Source organism: Oncorhynchus nerka, linkage group LG18 (assembly GCF_034236695.1).
Source record: "Oncorhynchus nerka isolate Pitt River linkage group LG18, Oner_Uvic_2.0, whole genome shotgun sequence".
NCBI lineage: Eukaryota > Metazoa > Chordata > Actinopteri > Salmoniformes > Salmonidae > Oncorhynchus > Oncorhynchus nerka.
In genome coordinates, this window is record NC_088413.1 from 71,853,437 (window position 1) to 71,873,992 (window position 20,556).

The 20,556-nt window shown below is 42.0% G+C and overlaps 3 protein-coding genes across 6 annotated transcripts in view; 1 reads left to right on the forward strand and 2 right to left on the reverse strand.

Moving 5' to 3' along the window:
• si:ch211-15d5.11 (nuclear receptor coactivator 7) overlaps positions 1-3,144 on the forward strand; it is a 30,672-nt gene extending 27,528 nt beyond the window's left edge. For 3 of the 4 annotated variants that reach the window (XM_065004324.1, XM_029688468.2, XM_029688469.2), the window contains one exon: positions 1,663-3,144. In XM_065004324.1, coding sequence (XP_064860396.1) covers positions 1,663-1,798 — 136 coding nt within the window. In that variant the 3' untranslated portion in view covers positions 1,799-3,144. The remainder of the gene's footprint in view (positions 1-1,662) is intronic. The other variant, XR_010459795.1, reaches the window with a different exon arrangement.
• selenon (selenoprotein N) lies at positions 2,555-9,681 on the reverse strand. Its single transcript, XM_029688470.2, has 12 exons — positions 9,218-9,681; positions 7,797-7,914; positions 7,548-7,678; positions 7,026-7,238; positions 6,652-6,776; positions 6,429-6,566; positions 6,179-6,260; positions 5,165-5,353; positions 4,893-4,998; positions 4,499-4,611; positions 4,033-4,134; positions 2,555-3,831 (listed from the first exon to the last, which is right to left on the reverse strand). Exons 1-12 carry the CDS (start codon positions 9,437-9,439, stop codon positions 3,664-3,666), a joined length of 1,707 nt encoding a protein of 568 aa, XP_029544330.1. The 5' UTR covers positions 9,440-9,681; the 3' UTR covers positions 2,555-3,663.
• Positions 9,682-12,320: 2,639 nt separating this feature from the next.
• znf593 (zinc finger protein 593) lies at positions 12,321-13,642 on the reverse strand. The gene is made up of 4 exons (XM_029688742.2): positions 13,487-13,642; positions 12,978-13,195; positions 12,811-12,873; positions 12,321-12,640 (listed from the first exon to the last, which is right to left on the reverse strand). Exons 2-4 carry the CDS (start codon positions 13,175-13,177, stop codon positions 12,514-12,516), a joined length of 390 nt encoding a protein of 129 aa, XP_029544602.1. The 5' UTR covers positions 13,178-13,195; positions 13,487-13,642; the 3' UTR covers positions 12,321-12,513.
• Positions 13,643-20,556: the final 6,914 nt, after the last annotated feature.

Sequence of the window (20,556 nt, forward strand, 5' to 3'; positions counted from 1 at the left end):
GTAACAATAGATGGAAAAACTACTTGTCATGCACAAAGTAGATGTCCTAACCGACTTGCCAAAACTATAGTTTAACAAGGAATTTGTGGAGAGGTTGAAAAACCAGTTTTAATGACTCCAACCGACTTAAACTTTACGTTCGATAAATCCAACGTATGCACCACACAGAACGCACTGCAACTGCAACACAAACGCAGCGTTCTATTGGAAATGAATGTACTTTGTACCAAAATGCAATGACGCTGTCGATGCGAACGAGGCATTAGGCTTGTGTGCGGCTGCTCGGCCATGGAAACCCATTTCATGAAGCTCCCGACGAACAGTTATTTTGCTGATGTTGCTTGCGGAGGCAGTTTGGAACTCTGTCGTGAGTGTTGCAACTGTGAACTTGTGTGGCCTACCATTTCCACTTCACAATAATAGCACTTGCATTTGACAAGGCCAGCTCTTGCAGGGCAGAAATTTGACAACCTGAAAAGTGGCATCACATGACAGTGCCACGTTGTAAGTCACTGAGCTCTTCAGTAAGGCCATTCTACTGCCAAAGTTTGTCAATGGAGATTGCATGGCTGTGAACTCGATTTTATACACCTGTCAGCGGATGTGGCTGAAATAGTTAAATCCACTCATTTGAAGGGGTGTCCACATACTTTTGTGTGTGTAAATACAGTGGGGCAAAAAAGTATTGTCAGCCACCAATTGTGCATGTTCTCCCACTTAAAGATGAGAGAGGCCTGTAATTTTCATCATAGGTACACTTCAACTATGACAGACAAAATGAGAAAAAAAATGTCATATGGTCAGATAAAACCAAAATAGAACTTTTTGGTAAAATGGTAAAAACTCAACTCGTTGTGTTTGGAGGACAAAGAATGCCGAGTTGCATCCAAAGAACACCATACCTACTGTGAAGCATGGTGGTGGAAACATCATGCTTTGGGGCTGTTTTGCTGCAAAGGGACCAGGACGACTGATCCGTGTAAAGGAAAGAATGAATGGGGCCATGTATCGTGAGATTTTGAGTGGAAACCTCCTTCCATCAGCAAGGGCATTGAAGATGAAACGTGGCTGGGTCTTTCAGCATGACAATGATCCCAAACACACCGCCCGGGCAACGAAGGAGTGGCTTCGTAAGAAGCATTTCAAGGTCCTGGAGTGGCCTAGCCAGTCTCCAGATCTCAACCCCATAGAAAATCTTTGGAGGGAGTTGAAAGTCCGTGTTGCCCAGCAACAGCCCCAAAACATCACTGCTCTAGAGGAAATCTGCATGGAGGAATGGGCCAAAATACCAGCAAGTGTGTGAAAACCTTGTGAAGACTTACAGAAAACATTTGACCTCTGTCATTGCCAACAAAGGGTATAAAACAAAGTATTGAGATAAACTTTTGTTATTGACCAAATTCTTATTTTCCACCATAATTTGCAAATAAATTCATTAAAAATCCTACAATGTGATTTTCTGGATTTTTTTTTTCTCATTTTGTCTGTCATAGTTGAAGTGATGATGAAAATTACAGGCCTCATCTTTTTAAGTGGGAGAACTTGCACAATTGGTGGCTGACTAAATACTTTTTTGCCCCACTGTAGTGTGCGTCAATGTTTAGGAAAACACATCACTTTACTCTATTCTAAAGCAAGTTTCTCTCGCTCTCTCTTCCCCAGTGGTCACTTTGGCTTGTGGCTGGATGAGATGCTGTACCTGGGCAGGAGTAGCCCCTGTTACACCTTCAACAACTGCTGCCTTTCGGAAAGAGACGACTTCCACGTCATGGAGCTGGAGGTGTGGACATTCTGGTGAAGACATGAACTCAACTCACCTCGCCTAGCAACACATACTGACTCTCTCTGGCTGTCCAATCACTGCATTAAACAGTACTCTAGAAATCACATATTCTAGTACAATAAGTTGTTGGATGTACCTGACTATTTTAACTTAAATGTGTGGTTTTGGGCTGGAAACTCAACTGTAAATATTCTGAACCCTACTACTGAATGTGGACCAAACTGTTATGTGGAGGGGTATTGGTGGTTTGGAGATTGTACCCTCGCTGCATTGGAAGACTTGTCCTGTTGCAGCCCCCCACTCCTTCCGCAGATTGGTATGGTCCTCACTTTCAGGTGACTCGGCCTTGTGGATACTGTTATTCTATGGTGGAGTTCACATTTCCTTCCAACAATGGATCTCCCCATCTAAAGGCCATGCCTGCCTGCATTTCCACCCCAGCACAACTCGCACTCTTATTCTGGCACCATAGTTTAAAATTAATGAATTGGAGGAACTGAAATCACTACTCCTTGTTGCATATGAACTGGGGGGGTAGGGGGTCTAAACTTAGTACCTTTAGAAATGTTTCATGTTACCCACATACAAACTGAAATTTACTCAGATCTAATTTCTGATCAATGTTCACACAGTACAACACAAATAGACATTATGAATGTTATAATGTCTTTATCTGATACTTCTGGGACATGTCGGTTTCATCCAGTGTTCAGCGCAAGCTCACTCAAGACTACTTTTTAGTAAAGATCCATTTTTATTTTTTGCAGACAATTTGCCACTATCAGTCAAAAAGCCTATTTCAAGGGGATGACTCACCTCTGCAATGGCTGAATGTGCTGCCTACATTGCAGCGCTTAACAAGAGGCTGATGGAGAAACCTTTCCTAAGATGACCCATTTCAAAGTTTATCACATGTACACGTGATAGAATCCACAATGATTAACTTCTTCTTGCCTCTAAGTTCATTTTGTTGTGTAGTCACCCCTTAAGTTCAGATCTCATGGTCAAGGTGTTAAGAAATAACTAGTCAGTCAACATAAGACTATTGGCTTTCATAAAAAATATTAACAAAACAAACAATTATTACATTACACATTGTGCCACCATACAGCTTTGTTTCCAGGTTTCCATGACAGCTGTTGGCAACCTCAAGGGGAACAGAGCGGGGGTGTTGCCTGCAGAAGCTTAAGCAATGACATCAGGCCCTACCCAGCCAACTTTGGACTTTCAGGCAAGGCCGTCACAAACTGCTGAAACTCTAGAGGGAACAACTTGACCTGCCCTGCCCCCCCCAACAGAAATAAAACGTGTGGTTCTTTGCATATTGAGAGATATAACAAATAAAACAGAACAATGCATTATGGTGCGGTCTGTTTTGATATGAAAATGTAGATATAAAGAAAAGTTTGAGCAAATCTCACTCACTGTTATGACATGATAACAGAAGGCATAAATAAGTCAAATTAATTAGCCACTAGTAGGTGAGGTCAAAGCAATGTTCGGAGCCTGGCCACTGTTCTGAACATTGTACTTTAAAATAGTTGGTAAGTAACAGCAACATTAGCGATTATATGGAATGGGATTAGAAGCATGTTAACTTGAAAGAACATCTAGTAACTGAGTATTGAGTTTAGTTATGAAAAAAAAAAAAGTTGTCTTCAGGAGGGCTCAACTGGTATAGTGGCCACTGTCGTTTGAAGAGGTTGTTGTAATACTGATCATATTGGATGCTAGTAAAACAACCTGAAAAGTTAACAGCTGCCAAGCCAGCACTTTAGGATCCCTACACACAAGTTAGCTTTTTCTTTGATCATTATCCTTCACAGAGGAATTACTCTAGTTTTTACACACACACACACACTTTTGACCACCGTTCGTCTTTACTGTGCTAGGTGCTCCTTTGCTTTCTCCAGACCCTCTTTGAGGAAGTTGATGTACGTAGCAGTGGATGGGTCCTCGAACCCCCCAGAGAAGCTAAATGTGGCAGCTTCCTCCTCCGGCTTCATGGACGTCTGGTCCAGGAAGTAGTTAGCATTGATATGGTGAACCTAGAGAATTTAAGTCATTAGAGATTCAAGTCATTTTCAACCCTCCGTAAGCTGTTGTCATTTCCTCCAAACCCTTTTTTAAATGTGTTAGCTGGCTATTTAGCAACGCCCAGAATCAACAAAGTGAAGTATCCACTTAAAGGTTGTTGATAAACAACTGGGATGTTGAGATGGAAACATGATGTAACTGTAAGGACTTACAATAGTGCCGTTGGGCAGCGCCACCATCATTTCTACTGGAAAGTTGTAATTCTCCAGGTGTAGGCGGGCCCTCTGACTCTCAACCGGGTTCTGCTTGTTAGCCTGAGATTAAGATTATTAGGATACATCACCACCACATCAATCAAAACAGACAGCAGGACCTCGACAACAGATGGAGTGGAATATGTTCAACTTGAGGTCACTTGAGACAAACTTTGATTTAGTAATGAACACTATCCATTAAAAGTGGTATCATTATTTTCGGCTTGAACCTTGAGGATGAGCCAGTGGTGCCAGCTGGTGTCACTTTAAATCGAAGGATGGGCTCATTGTAATATCTGGAATGGAACAAATACAAAGTTTCCATGTTTAACACCTTTCCATCCATTCCATTACAATGAGCCTGACATTCGATTAAACTGGCTACCAGCTGGGCTGGGCTGAGCAATATGGGCCGCTCACTCACCTGCATGTCCTCCAGCTCTTTGACCAGGGACCAGCTGCTGACGAAGCTCTGGTTGAGCAGGGCCAGAACGGGCGAACTTTCCAGGACTGTCTCCCGGAGAGTCCGCCCCGAACCTGTGACAACGTGTTTGGAGGAAGCAAAAAAAGGTCAGATGCAAAGCTAAAGACATTGTAATATTCAGTGCACAAAAGGGTAAGGCTATGCTGCTTTAACTGGATGTCTTTCCCTTAGTCACTCACTTCAACCCCCCCCAGATGACACCCCTTTACCCCCAGGTCCAGGATATACTTTATATTTTGTAAGTTCATCACTTAAAATGGCCCTATGAGCATTAAGGTGGATTATAATCATTATTATCTTCGTAGAGCACAGTGTCACAGGTGAACCGTCTCACCTCAGCAGGATTGGTCATCTAGTGCCCCCCAGAGGAGGATGGAGTGCACCAGCTTGCTCTCTTCCTGCGCTCGCTGAAAGGCCTCCGAGAAGGGCAGGTATGACACCTGTGGACAATGGAAGGAGAGATGTACATCATCACAATGGTACGGAGTCTATCAAGTTATTTTTGAGAGAGCTTGGGGACTACCAAGTTGTGACCGAAGTTCAAAGGTGACTAGAACAATCCCCTAAATAGATGGGACAAAACTGAGCAGGCGTATTGAGCTGTACCTTCTTGAAGGGGTAGAAGGTGACCTCGAGGCGGCGAGCAGCCTCCTCGCGGCTGATCTCAGATGTCCAGTGTATGTCCTCGAAGACAAACTGGATAGGGTCGCTGCCTCCACCTCGGCTATCGATAATATTCCCCTCCTCATCCTGGATGAAGGAGGGAGTGGATGGACCAGCGGCCTGCAGCTCCATCTGACAACACACAGCGTTTCTTAATATGAATACTACCGTGCTCCACTCTCATATGCTACGAGTGCATTCTCCGAGGACGTTATCTTGAGTACGAGAGTGTGGAGAACGCATAAAACATTCCATTTGAGAAGCACTCGCACTCCCCTGACTGTATAACCTCACGCTGCACCTCCCCATTTCCTGAACTTCCCTCCAGCCAGGACATTGGCAATAGAAACGAAAAACAAGATTTCCACATAGCCAACGTTTTACATCATAATTATCAGCTAGGTAGTTTAACAGGCAAAGACCTACAACGGTTGTTATGCAAGGTAGATGACTAGCTGTCCATTTTTTTGTGGGTAGCTAGCTAGCTAGCCTGTTAGCCATATTTACGTACTATGGGCTTGATCGATGCACATGCCTCAATTAACACAGTATTTATTAATGTATCAAGACAAAATATTGTTGTCATGCAATATGTGAATGGGCACCATTTCATTCCGAAGTCTGAGTTTATTTTCTCTTGCTTCAGCTAAAATATTCTCTTCCATTGATTAAGATATTTTGAGTCGTTTTTTACATGGTTGTGTCATATTTCTGTGCATACTTTCCGTTGAAGCTTGCGTCGATGCATGCTTCAAAATATGTACAAATAGATTATGCATCTGAGAGATGCCCTCCGTGCTTTGATTTGGACTCATACTCTGACAGTCCCGTGCACCAATTTGCGTGCTCGGAGCACGGTAGTAGGTATATTGACAGAACACCCACAGAGATCCCATAACAAATACAACACATCCTACTATGTCACATTACACAGCATGACAAGGCACAGTAGCCTACCTGTGGCAGGTATCCAATGTCCACCTCCATATTACTGTTCTCAGTGGCTCCATAGAGCCACTCCATGTCCACATTCAGAGTCCTGTGAGACCGGGAGAAGTCAGTGTCTGCCATCTTACATTCACTTACAGATATATCAGTAGCATTACTATCATCCTAAAGGTCTACTCTGAATGGATAAGACACAAAGTCTGTAGACTACAGAGGTCATTCTGGTTATCGATAACAGTCAACCGTGTTATTCACTGACCTGTCGTTGGGGACGTAGAGGGTGAACTGTCGGACGTGGGAGGAGTCCCGGGAGAGGATGATGTTGCCAGTGAACTGGCCCGGGGTGAACCAGAAGGGGAAGTCTGGGACATCATTGAGCTGAAACTCTGCATGGATCCTGTGGAGGTACAGGGGTAATAACATGGTAACTAATTGTAAACGCAATGGACTAGGCTTGATGAGGAATCTCAGAGTTCCCTCACCTGAAGACAATGTCTAGATAAAAGTCACTGGCGGCTCGGATGCAGGCCACTGTTCCCTGAGGGGCAAAACGAGACTTGATGAAGGGCCGTGGATGGAACATACTTAGCAGGGAGTGAATGAGAACCTGTGGGGAAACAAATACAGTCACTGCTAGGTTCATATATTTTCTTCAACCAAGTTGTGACATTTTACATTTTCTACTGATACCATGAAAGACTATGCTGTAATATCATCTCATAGTCAAAGTAGCACTTGGTTTTCGCCAATGTATATATAATCATCGCCAAGAGTTTGAGTGATGATCAAGTGTAGTAGACAGTTAAAATCAAACTCAATATAAAATATCAGATACAGTCACTTCCTAAAACCGTACCTCTTTTCCTCGTGGTGCAGGAGGGTGGTAGCGATTGTTTGGCAGGTACCCAGTGAAGATGTTGAGCTCACTCTGAATGACCCACCAGGTGTCCCCCACTTCCCCTTTGTTTTTGGGGGGCAGGAAGGCCCTGAACTGGCTGGCAGAGAAGGACATGGAGGGCACAGCAGGACTCTGCCAGGAACGCAGCCCACTCAGGGAACTATGAGTAACCTGGAGAGGCAGAGACTGAATTGTGATATCTGAGGCTTTCTCTGCTAAACCTTGGACTGTCTATTTGAACCTTTTTCTCCCTTTTCTGTAATTTATCACCATAAGTCCTTTTATAAAAGCAACTTACTGGTAAGTCATCTTTTGAATCCACTCAGAGACACAGCTTCGAAAGCAGTCAAATGTTTACAATGTAGTGTGTTATGTATTCTCCATTCGAACCACCCAGTTTATAATTCAGTGCAATTCACAGGTAAGGTAAGTTATCACTGTTATTATAACGTGAGTGTTGGGCTGGTCTACTCTTTTTACCCCGAGGAAGCCGTCCTTGCTCTTCGTCATTGTGTCAAGCTGCAGAGGCTGCATCTTGGCCTCCAGGGTTAGGGTCTCTCCATTGGGGTCATGGGTCACTTCCTCCTCAAAATCTGCTGGAGGTGAGATCCCTGCAGGGAGGCAGGCAAAAGGATACAAACCAATGACTGTGTATTCGTGTTGGGTTTGTGGGGATGGAGTATTTTGGATTTGAATGTGTTAGGGTGCATAAGAAAGCTGCTGGTGAACCTGTGAGTTTCTCTGCGACGAGTTTGAACTCCTCAGGACTAAGGTACAGGTCATGGTTTGTGTCCAAGGAGGAGAAGAGAAAGAGGCCCTCGGTGCCCAGTGCTTTCAAGGCCACTTCCTGTTGGAGGAACACACAATAAGGGCTCCTTATTGCGTCTTACCGTGTCAGTTCTCACACTCCAGTGACATTCCTGAACAATGTCTGGGACCAATCAGAGTGAACCTTTTTAACCTCTAAGCACACTACAATTTTGAAAACATTGTTTTGGATAAAGAAAGCAGCTACAAATATATCAGTTTATCAAATGAGTGTACTTGAAATTAAACATGCCAAGGAAGTGAGGGGATTAGTTTCCCAAAAGAATGTTGTAACCTTGAGGCCCTTCTACACAAAAATACACTGACTGCGTGCCCTCTTATGTTAGCTCAATGGATGGAATAAGAAGAACAACTTGTGAGCCAGACAACTATTTCTGTAAGTGGGGTGTTAATTGTGGGACCAGCTGTGGCAGACATCCAACCCCCTAATAAAAAAAACATGTAAGTTTAAAAAACACTATGGGGTATAAAAGTGTTTGATCCCACAAAGACAAAAAGGTATGTGTTCAACTTCTAAAACCTTCCCAAAAATGTAAAATAAGCCACATGTTTTCAAATACTACATTAACTTTTAACAGTTAAGAAAAATAACTGCCATCAGCACAAGACTTGGCAGAGAAAATGCAATCTTTGCGATAATTTCAAAAGGTAATTCATGTTTTATGTTTCATGTTTTATCATGTTTTTTCCACAACAGTTAGTTGTGGGAAAAGTACAATGTTCATACTTGAGTAAAGGTAATAATACCTTAATAGAAAATGACTCAAATAAAAGTGAAAGTTACCCAGTAAAATACTACTTGAGTAAAAATATTTGGATTTAAATGTACTTAAGTATCAAAAGTAAATGGAATTGCTAAATTGTACTTAAGTATCAAAAGGTAAAAATATAATCAATTTTTTAAAATATATATATTTTTTACGGATAGCCAGGGGCAAACTCCAACACCATCTACAAACAAAGCATCTGTGTTTAGTGAGTCCGCCAGATCAGAGGCTGTAAGGATGACCAGAGACGTTCTCTTGATAAATAACTGTGAATTGGACCATTTTCCTGTCAAAATGTAACGAGTACTTTTGGGTGTCAGGGAAAATGTATGGAGTTAAAAGTACATTTTTTTTCATTAAGAATGTAGTGAAGTAAAAGTACAAGTTTGCAAAAATATAAATAGTTAAGTAGAGATACCCAAAAAAACGACTTTAGTAGTACTTTAAAATATTTTTACTTAAATACTTTACACCGCTACAAGTCAATTCAGATGCAGAACTAAAGACATCTGCTGAGAAGATGCGTAAAACATGGGATACAGATGTTGAACTTACATGACGTTTAAGTAGCTGTGAGTCCTGATAATATGTGTAACCAAAGGCAAGAAGGGGAACAATAATGAACATAAGCAATGTTGACATTGCTCCAATGATCCAAGAACGCTTGGACCTGCCAGGCGCCAGTCGTTCACCGCCTTGAGATTTGTCCAGACGCTCATCCTCCCCCAAACAAGCTTTCTTGTCCTCCGGGATTATTTTATCCACGTCCGCGGCCATTCCTTGCTCTCGCCCTTACACAAACGCAGGCGTGCTCTCTAGAAAGAAAATCGGCGCAAAGTACCCTTATCTATTGGAAATACAGCTACCAATTACGGTTCAAATGTACTCTACTCGGTAGAACTATCCGCTACTCTGTCGCAACCAACAGCTAGCTATATATGTAACGACATTCATTTCTTGACATTCTCATTTCCCACATCTCTTCTCCATTCAACGAATACATTCCCTGAGGGGCAAGACAGCATTAAAGGGCCAGTGTGCTATTTTCTTATTCGTTGGAATATCTGCTTGGTTCATAATAACCACAATAATATGTCGGACTTGCCAGAGAACATTGGATGAATGGAAAGCCGTTAAAACATATATTTATATAATGTTTTTCATCTATAATTGTATGTTTTGATATCAATCATTCAAACATGTATATCAAGAAATGATTTTATCAATATCAGTAATTCGATTTTTATATATTATATATATATAACCTTTATTTAGCAAGGCAAGTCAGTTTAAGAACAAATTCTTATTTACAATGACGGCCTATAGGGCGGCGCACCGGACGACGCACAAACTCGGACGACGCTGGGCCAATTGTGCGCCGCACTAAGGGACTCCCAATTAACGCCGATTGTGATACAGTCGAGATATCAATAATTCCCCATAGGATTCAATGGAGAAATAATTCAATTACCGCCATCAAAAATTGGATTAAGTTATATAAAAACGAATTATTGATATCCCAAAAATATTCATATCAAATTATATTAATAATTCATTATATTAATAATTGCTGGATTCCAAATATATTAACATATATACAACTAATTAACAGTGAAAATCAATCAGCTTCGATTCACCACTTTTTCCATCGAGACTCGCATGTGGTCGAAGCCGCTAATGTTCTGTGCTACTAACTTTTTTAGATGCGGTGAGTTCGAGTCCCCCTGCAGACAAACACCCCCCCTTAAAAACTATCTATTGCTGCTCCTCCAGAGTCCAATAATGCATATGTGACGGTCATTATAACAATGTAGCTAAAGTTGTATTCTCTGGCACGAAATCAATAATTACGAGTGTATTTCATAACATCAGTAACTATTTTTTCCCCTTTTTGACATTATGTAAACTGTTAATGCATTAAAGCCTATGTATGCTTGCTCTGGCAATGCGATCTGGGGGCTAGGCAGAGGTTTTGACACAATTGCGGAGCCTCTGGAGGCTTGCAGAGGCCAAGTCGAGCTCTGTACCGCATCGCTTTGCGCCTCCCAAATGTTTTAACAATGCGGAAGGCTCCATATAGCACCTCACTGACATGATTGGTTGACGGTAGTTGGGGGCCGGAGGTCCTGTATAAACACAAACTCACTTCCTTGACCACTTCTGTCACAAAATGTCTGCTCTGCTCCGTGAAGCATGAAAGCTCTGCCTTCTGCAGAGGCTGCATCCCAGTAAATGTTGTAAGGCCAATGCAGAGTCCAGATTGACCATGCAGAGCCTTTTACATCAGTCTCAACATCAACAATGAAGATGTGACTCCGGGACGCTGGCCTTCTATGCAGAGTTGCAAAGAAAAAGCCATATCTCAGACTTGCCAATAAAGATGGGCAAAAGAACAGACACTGGACAAAGCAACTCTGCCTGGAAGGCCAGCATCCCGGAGTCACCTCTTCACTGTTGAGACTGGTGTTTAGCAGGTATTATTTAATGAAGCTGCCAGTTGAGGAATCTGTTTCTCAAACTAGACACTAATGTACTTGTCCTCTTACTCAGTTGTGCACCGGGGCCTCTCACTTTTTCTATTCTGGTTAGAGACAGTTTATGCTGTTCTGTGAAGGGAGTAGTACACAGCGTGGTACTAAATCTTCAGTTTCTCGCATGGAATAGCCTTTATTTCTCAGAACAAGAATAGACATGAGTTTCAGAAGAACGGTATTTGTTTCTGGCCATTTTGAGCCTGTAATCAAACCCACAAATGCTCCAGATACTCAACTAGTCTAAAGAATGGCAGTTTTATTGCTTCTTTCATCAGAACAACTGTTTTCAGCTGTGTTAAGATAATTGCAAAGGCTTTTCTAATGATCAATGTCAATGCAATGTCTACACTATTTCGGATCAATTTGATGTTATTTTAATGGACAAAAAAGTGATTTTGTCTTTCAAAAACATTAAGTGACCCCAAACTTTTGAAAGGTGGTGTGTGTATAGAGAATTCCTTTAAATCAACTAAATGTATATAAAACAGAATTCATATTTTATATCAATAATTGTATGGATTTATGTTAAAACAGCTTTCCATATTGGATGTGCTTGTCCCAAAACATCTGTGGCTTCTTGCTGCTACAAATATAGATTTCTGACTTTAGTGCCAATAATAAACAGAACGCAACTGCTCAATAAATTGAAAGATGCATGACAACATATTGTAAAAAAAAACATGAAAGTGTAAAAAAAAAATCCTAAACACTGATGGAATGGTACTATAATTGGATTTAAGGGTAACAGTAAATTATAGGAGCACAAACTGCATTATAGTAGCATTTCAGCTCAAGTTACAATCTCAAGCCATTTATTGAGTTGGTCTATATAGTTTATTCTAAATTCAGCTATATTTAATGTTTTACGTGCTGCACAGGAATTGAATACAGACTGTATAAATATTTTGCATTTTTCACTAGATTGTCTCAGGCCTGCTGCCAGAATGACAAATTATTATTTTTGAAATGTATTTTATTTCACCTTTATTTAACCAGATAGGCCAGTTGAGAACAAGTTCTCATTTACAATTGTGACTTGGCCAAGATAAAGCAAAGCAGTGTGACAAAAACAACAGAGTTACACATAAAACATACAGTCAATAACACAAAAGAAAAATTTCAAATAGAATTTCAATTTCCTTTTAGTTTATTATTGTTTCTGTCAACAAGTTCACATTTTGCGCCACAGACATTACATATTTACAGGTGCATGTACATATAAATTTATATGGGTAATGCATTTATGTAAAGCAATGTCCATAGTTCAAAGTCACCAAAAAGAAAGGTGTTCCATTCATAAAGAACGGCAGTCCACATTCAGTCCATCTTCTCTTCCACATCTTGTGTTTTCACCTCTACGGTTTTGTGAGGTATATAAGAACCCATACCTGCAGCTCTATCTGCTTCTGCCTGAGTGTAGGGTTCATCCTTCAACCGCTTAATCCTGAACAGAGTGTTGGAAAGTGAAGAAATGTAGCTGCTCAGTCATCAAAACATCAACATGCCCAGCTACAAAGTTAGGGTGCTGGGGGGAGGGAAGGTGTGTTACAGGAACTGTATCCACATTTATTCAAAGAACAGTTGTCTGCTTCAAAAGAAAAGTGGGGATCTTACCGTTTCTTGTGCACTTTGGTTTTAAAGTGCTCCTTCAGGGCTTGCACGTCAACAAAATATCGTCTGTAAACAAAACACATGCACATTAAATTACGGCTTTCCAGTTGCCATTTTTTTTTTCTGTGAACCTCTTGGATAGATGCAAGAAAGAGCATAAAAGTGCTTACGCGCAATGTAAACAGTAGTGCTGGGCACTACCAGTGACATCATAGTCCACCTCCTGTTTGAGCAACTTGGCTGCAGCTGAGGGCTTCATGTCTGCATGGATTTGGTCTAAGTGCTTCGTATAATTCTTTGTCTTCCATGTCTTGCCAATACTCTTCTTCCTGGTACTGTTGTGGTTTCCGATCTGTTTGGATTTCCCCATGGTGGTGCTAGGTGATACCTATTGGAATAATATAATGGGTTTTGCAAAATAGTTGCTATTGCATGGATTAATTTGTCCGCATGCTGCTTTATGTTTACAAGCAATTTACAACACCATTGGCATATTTTCTGACTTAACTGTCAAAATTGCCATATGTTAGGTTTTTGACTTGATATAAACATTAACTAGCTAGTTATCTAGTAGTAGCTAAATTAGCTAGCTACGGCAGTTACTGAGACAGAAACCGTCTTCTAATCAAAATCTTAATCTACGCGAGAAATAACACTTTTCAAAACTAGTTTAACGTACCTTAGTTAAAAATGATTGCGAGACCTTTCTGTTGTCATAACACCGTATTAAACTCGCCTTGTCGATAATCTTTTCCACAAAACTGTGCTGTTCGTATTTTAGCTTGGCTAACTAGTTTGCTAGATTCTTTCACACGTGTTTGTTGACGAAATCATATCCGGGTCAACATGCCTTACCTACACACGCCACTAGAGAGAACACAGTCCAAAATGTTATTAGTAAGCCTGTGTGCAAACGGGCGGTACAGCAGGTCTCCTTCACGGATGAGCGGGAAATATACTGAACAAAAATATACGATTTCACAAAGTTACAGATCATATAAGGAAATCAGTCAATTGACAAATGCATTAGGCCCTAATCCAGGTATGCCAACTTTTGATGAAAGCTTGGGGTGAGATTTGCTATGTGAATTTCATTGCCCCCTGGCACAACTCCTAGAATGGAAAATTTTACAGGTACTGAAATTCTACATCTTTAACATGGTTTAAGCGTATGACCAGTGTGGAAAATAGAACAATTAAAAGCACAGGTCAAGTGTATAAACGATGCTTTTAACATTAAACAAACCATTCAAAATTAGACAACTTTGCAATTTTGGGGTGATGAAATTGAAAGTAAAATTGTAATATTGATGGTTGAGGCAGTGGGTAACCAAACATAGATTGCGGTCTCCTTGTCCATAGACCGCTTTCAAGGTAAGGACACAAACATTTTGTATTTTTGTAACACCTCGCTCTTCAAAATAGGGCTGGAAGAAAATTCTACTTGCTCTACAGGAGGTTTGGCCTCTTAAGTGCTGGGTTTTTGAAAATGGCATTGTTGTAACAATTCATTTCTCAAAATCAAATGAATATCAATATTCATGTGGTTAATTCCTACTAGTTGAAGATCCTTGCCTTCATTTTACCATACATAAACATATGACGCATTTATGATTTGTGAGTACACCTTCCATCTCTGCCGAACATGTGCACAATACGACAATTATATTTGATTCCTGCAGCATTTAATATCCAATGCTTATTGGTATAACAAATTCATTGCCTAATAATTAATTTTCAAAAGACAGCCATAGATTTCAAATATGTGATTATGCTGGAAAAATCCAAGGGAGTAGTAGAGTGGGGAATCCAGGACAGAGTAGCAGAGTGGGGAATCCAGGACAGAGTAGCAGAGTGGGGAATCCAGGACAGAGTAGCAGAGTGGGGAATCCAGGACAGAGTAGCAGAGTGGGGAATCCAGGACAGAGTAGCAGAGTGGGGAATCCAGGACAGAGTAGCAGAGTGGGGAATCCAGGACAGAGTAGCAGAGTGGGGAATCCAGGACAGAGTAGCAGAGTGGGGAATCCAGGACAGAGTAGCAGAGTGGGGAATCCAGGACAGAGTAGCAGAGTGGGGAATCCAGGACAGAGTAGTAGAGTGGGGAATCCAGGACAGAGTAGCAGTGGGGAGGAGTGGGGAATCCAGGACAGAGTAGCAGAGTGGGGAATCCAGGACAGAGTAGCAGAGTGGGGAATCCAGGACAGAGTAGCAGAGTGGGGAATCCAGGACAGAGTAGCAGAGTGGGAGCAGAGTGGGGAATCCAGGACAGAGAGTGGGGAATCCAGGACAGAGTAGCAGAGTGGGGAATCCAGGACAGAGTAGCAGAGTGGGAATCCAGGACAGAGTGGGTGGGGAATCCAGGACAGAGTAGTGGGGAATCCAGGACAGAGTAGGGGAATCCAGGACAGTGGGGAATCCAGGACAGAGTAGCAGAGTGGGGAATCCAGGACAGAGTAGCAGAGTGGGGAATCCAGGACAGAGTAGCAGAGTGGGGAATCCAGGACAGAGTAGCAGAGTGGGGAGTAGGGTGGGGAATCCAGGACAGAGTAGCAGAATCCAGGACAGAGTAGTAGAGTGGGGAATCCAGGACAGAGTTGCAGGTGGGGAATCAGGACAGAGTAGCAGAGTGGGGAATCCAGGACAGAGTAGTAGTGGGGAATCCAGGACAGAGTAGGGTGGGGAATCCAGGACAGAGTAGTAGAGTGGGGAATCAGAGTAGCAGGACAGAGTAGGGGAATCAGAGTGGGGAATCCAGGACAGAGTAGCAGAGTGGGGAATCCAGGACAGAGTAGTAGAGTGGGGAATCCAGGACAGAGTAGTAGAGTGGGGAATCCAGGACAGAGTAGTAGAGTGGGGAATCCAGGACAGAGTAGCAGAGTGGGGAATCCAGGACAGAGTAGTAGAGTGGGGAATCCAGGACAGAGTAGTAGAGTGGGGAATCCAGGACAGAGTAGTAGAGTGGGGAATCCAGGACAGAGTAGCAGGATGACGTGGAACTGGAGACAGGGACCAGAGGCGGAACTGCAGTGGCGAGGAAACCAGTGTCTAATAGTACGTATGTACCGACCGACCGGTGATTACGATCTGGCCGTGTGGCAGGGCTGAATATTTGTAGAGGTTGTGATTATGGAACAGGTTGCAGCTGGTGGGGATCTGTTCTGAATCCAGCACACCTGTCTCCGCCCTCACAATCACACAGAGAGAGAGTACTGGGGGAGTGGTGGCAATTCAGGGAGACACAGGATGTGTAGAAGAGGGCAATGCAGGAGCAGATGTGACAGTAAATAAATAATCAAATCTCCTGAAGACAAGATGACATAAATCTGCCCCTACACCCTGACCAAATTATTTTTCTATTGACCCCCTCTAGAAAAAAAACATACACTTTTGGTTCACAATCTGTTTGACCAAATTATTTTAATAGTTACTAATAAATTACCCTACCAAAATCCCCTGCTAAAACATACTGTAGTCTAGGTCTGTCTGCGGACTTTTCGTTGTCACAGCCTAAATGCTTATCACCAAACGAGGGGACTGGTGCAAGTGTGTATTATGTCGACTAGTACATGCTGTCAAAAGAATGCATTCTGCAATAGGGAGTAACAGCAACCTAATTTTGTTGACAACGTTGTACATAAAACAGCGCTACTGTGCTATTCTTTTGGAGTTTATTAAACTCAGCAAGAACATTCACTCTCTCCATTCACCGCCACTCTAATCTTGAGGGGCGTTTCTTTAAAACATGCATCCAATCCCCTTGGATTGGATGGACAATGATAGAGGTTCAGGACAATGATAGAGGTTCAGCTCGTGATGTTAAGGATCATACCCTTTTTTCCAATTTTCGCCTAAAATGACATACCCAAATTTAACTGTCTGGGGCTCAGGACCTGAAGCAAGGATATACATATTCTTGATGCCATTTGAAAGGAAACACTTTGAAGTTTGTGGAAATGTGAAATTTCTGTAGGATAACATAACACATTAGATCTGGTAAAATAGGAAACAAACAAAAAAAAAACTTTTAAAAATTAAAAATGCTATAGAAATGCCACACTTTCAGAAAGGATTCTAGATGTAATTTAGATTTTGGCCACCAGATAGAAGCAGTGTGTGTGCAAAGTTTCAGACAGATCCAGTAAAGAATTATGCAGAATATTTTGTATCAAGTCTGCCAGGAATTTGCCCAAAAGTGCAGAATTGGTCAATTGATACATTTTCAAGTACATAACTATAGAGAACATACAATGCTATGGTAATAACAAATTTAAGTTTGCACACTCCCAGGAATGTCATACATGATGGATCATTAGCTTATACACCAACTTTCACACATCTTGATGGCCGGGCAGCGTGGGTGTGGAGCCAGAGACAGCAGTGGTGTCAAACTGTAGACACCAGTTCCTACATTTGAACATAAAAATGGATTTGATCAAACAAAACTATGTTACATTTTATCTCTGGGACGCTCAGGATGACAAATCAGAGCAAGATTGCTGAATGTAAGTCCATTATTTACCTTCAGAGGTGAACGTATAAAACCAGTTGCCGTGGTAAGTGTGTTGTTGTTGTGCACTCTCCTCAAACAATAGCATGCTATTTTCTCACTGTAATATCTACAGTTAATTGGACACTGCAGTTAGATTAACAATAATTTAAGCTTTCTGCCCATATAAGACATGTCTATGTCCCTGAAAGTTGGCTGTTGTATAATAACGTCATTCTGGTCACGTTAGCAACAACCGTCCCGTAGAGGTTAACTTGCAGGCGTAAATGCTCTGATTTCAAAACGATTTGGAGCACAGTTGAAAAGTTAAGGCACGGACTAATTAGAAAATAAAAGCAGTACTTTTCTATGAGTGAGATACAAGAGGTGTGCCGTGAGAGTTGGCAGCTCTGCCTGATCTATGGATTTCACTTGTTTGGGCAGTGGCACAGCTATGGGTGGGCCTGGGAGGGCATAGGCCCACCCACTGGGGAGCCAGGCCCAGCCAATCAGAATGAGTTTTCCCCCACAAAAGGGCTTTATTACAGACAGAAATACTCTGTTTCATCAGCTGTCCAGGTGGCTGGTCTCAGACAATCCTGCAGGTTAAGAAGCTGGTGTCACACCCTGATCAGTTCCACCTGTCCTTGTTATTGTCTCCACCCCCTCCAGGTGTTGCTTGTTATCCCTGCTGTATATATCCTTGTGTTACCAGTCTCTCTTTGCCAGTTCGTCTTGTATGTTCCAAGTAAACCAGTGTGGTTTTCACATGTGCATGCCTTTTCTATTCTCTTTTGCTTGTCCTCCCGGGTTTGACCTTTGCCTGTTTTTCTGGACTTTGTACCCACCTGCCTGACCATTCTGCCTGCCCTGATTTCGAGCCTTCCTGCCACTGTGCCGCCTGGACTCTGAACTGGTTTTGCCTGTCAACAACCATTCTGCCTACTCCTTTTGTGTTGATTAATAAATATTAAAGACCATCTGCCTCCCGTGTTTGTATCTGGGTCTCGCCTTGCCCTTACAGCTGGATGTTATATATGGAGTAATTCTCCTGTCTTTTCTGGTGTTCTGTGTGAATTTAAGTATGCTCCCTCTAATTCTTTCTCCCTCTCCCCTCCTGGACGACCTGAGCCCTAGGACCATGACTCAGGACTACCAGGCCTGATGAGTCTTGGCTGTCCCCAGTCCACCTGGTTGTGCTGCTGCTCCAGTTTCAACTGTTATGCCTGTGACTGGAACCCCCTTTACACTTGTGTGAATAAGGTAGTTGTGAAATTGTTAGGTTAGATTACTCGTTGGTTATTACTGCATTGTCGGAACTAGAAGCACAAGCATTTCGCTACACTCGCATTAACATCTGATAACCATGTGTATGTGACAAATAACATTTGATTTTGATTTGACCTGTTCACCGGACATGCTACCTTGTCCCAGACCTGCCGTTTTCGACTCGCTCTCTCTACCACACCTGCTGTCTCAACTTCTGAATGCTCGGCTATGAAAAGCCAGCTGACATTTATTCCTGAGGTACTGACCAGTTTCACCCTCTTACAACCCCTGTGATTATTATTTGACCCTGCTGGTCATCTATGAACGTTTGAACATCTTGAAGAACAATGGCTTTAATGGCTATGTCTCTTATCTCCACCCAGCACAGCCAGAAGAGGACTGGCCACCCCTCAGAGCCTGGTTCCTCTCTAGGTATCTTCCTAGGTTCCATCTTTTCTAGGGAGTTTTAACTAGCCACTATGCTTCTACATCGTCATTGCTTGCTGTTTGGGGTTTTAGGCTGGGTTTCTGTATCACACTTTGTGACATCTGCTGTTGTAAAAAGGGCTTTATAAATGAATTTGATAATCCCTTTAGCGTTGATTGCTAGCTTGCTGGCTAGCTACATAGGTTAGCTGGCTAGTTAGCTACAGTAGTTAGCTACTGTCATCAGTTGTTGTTCTGTTATCATATTTAGCCTATTCCACCTTTTGGTGAATGCATACTGGAATTTGAATATAGCTTGGGAAAAGGGAATCTGGACACACTGGACATGGTAGACATATTTAAATGTACGGGAGTGTCTAGACTTGACAGTTCATGCAGATTTAGTATTCTGATCATAGAGTTTGGATAAGGGAATTCAGAACGTGTCATGCATCTACATTTAAATGCGTCCACAGTGTGTCCGGATTCCCATTTACTACGCTATATTAAAATGCCAGTATGCATTCTACAAACAGTGGAATAGGCTAAATACACAACAGTAGATAACTAGCCAGCTATAACCAGTGTAGCTAGCCAGCAAGCAAACCTAAAGAGATTGCAAATGGGTAAGCATAACTCTAGCCAATCAAAGTAATAGCATTTGCGTTCAGCGAACACGTTCCTAACACCCCTTACAAAAAAGTCCTGCAGGAATCCTGCAGGAACGAACCCTGCAGGATTTTGAAATTCTTGCAAGATATGGCAATTCCTGCAGGACCAAGTAAATTCCAGGTCGAATCCTGCAGGACCAAAACCTGCAGGATTTTGATATTCCTGCAGGATATGGCAATTTCAAGTTAACTACAGGATTTGAGATACAGTATGTTGTGACAACAGAGAATACTTTTGAAATATAGTGCAATAGACATTTCAACTCAGCAGATGAGAAATGTAATAAATGACCATCTCCACATGCAATAAATAGTGTATGCTATTTTTATTTGATAGATACCAACACAATTTATAATGGTTGCAGTAGGCCCATACTTCAGTCAATTTAATAATGCATTTATATATCATGCTGTCAGTTTAAGAAACACCTTCATTCACACACATGCTGTGAATAAATTGTGTAAAATAAAGTTGTGTACAGTTAAGTGGTTCAACCCTTTCTCAGTCTACCTCCCATTTGTTGGGCTGTAAACAGATGTAGTTCCCTTGTACACCTGGGAAGTCTTTCAGCTAACCACAGGTGGTACGGATGTCTGTGCATTTGATTAATTGAACCTCATTTGAAATGCCAATCTCTTTAAGAATCCCAGAGGCAGTGCCTCCTCTCCCCAGGTCTTTTGTTGTGCATCTTGTCATCACTGGGTCTATAAAAGCGTAGCCCTCTTCACTGCCAACGTCAACAAAATACTTGACCGTCCCCACTGACCCATGTTGGGTGACCACGACATGGTTTACTCGTTTCCATAAGGTACTTCCTGTTTTGGAATGAATGCGATTCCCATTAACGATCACTCTATGGTGAAATTGACATGGTTCTTCGTAAATAACGTCTGACT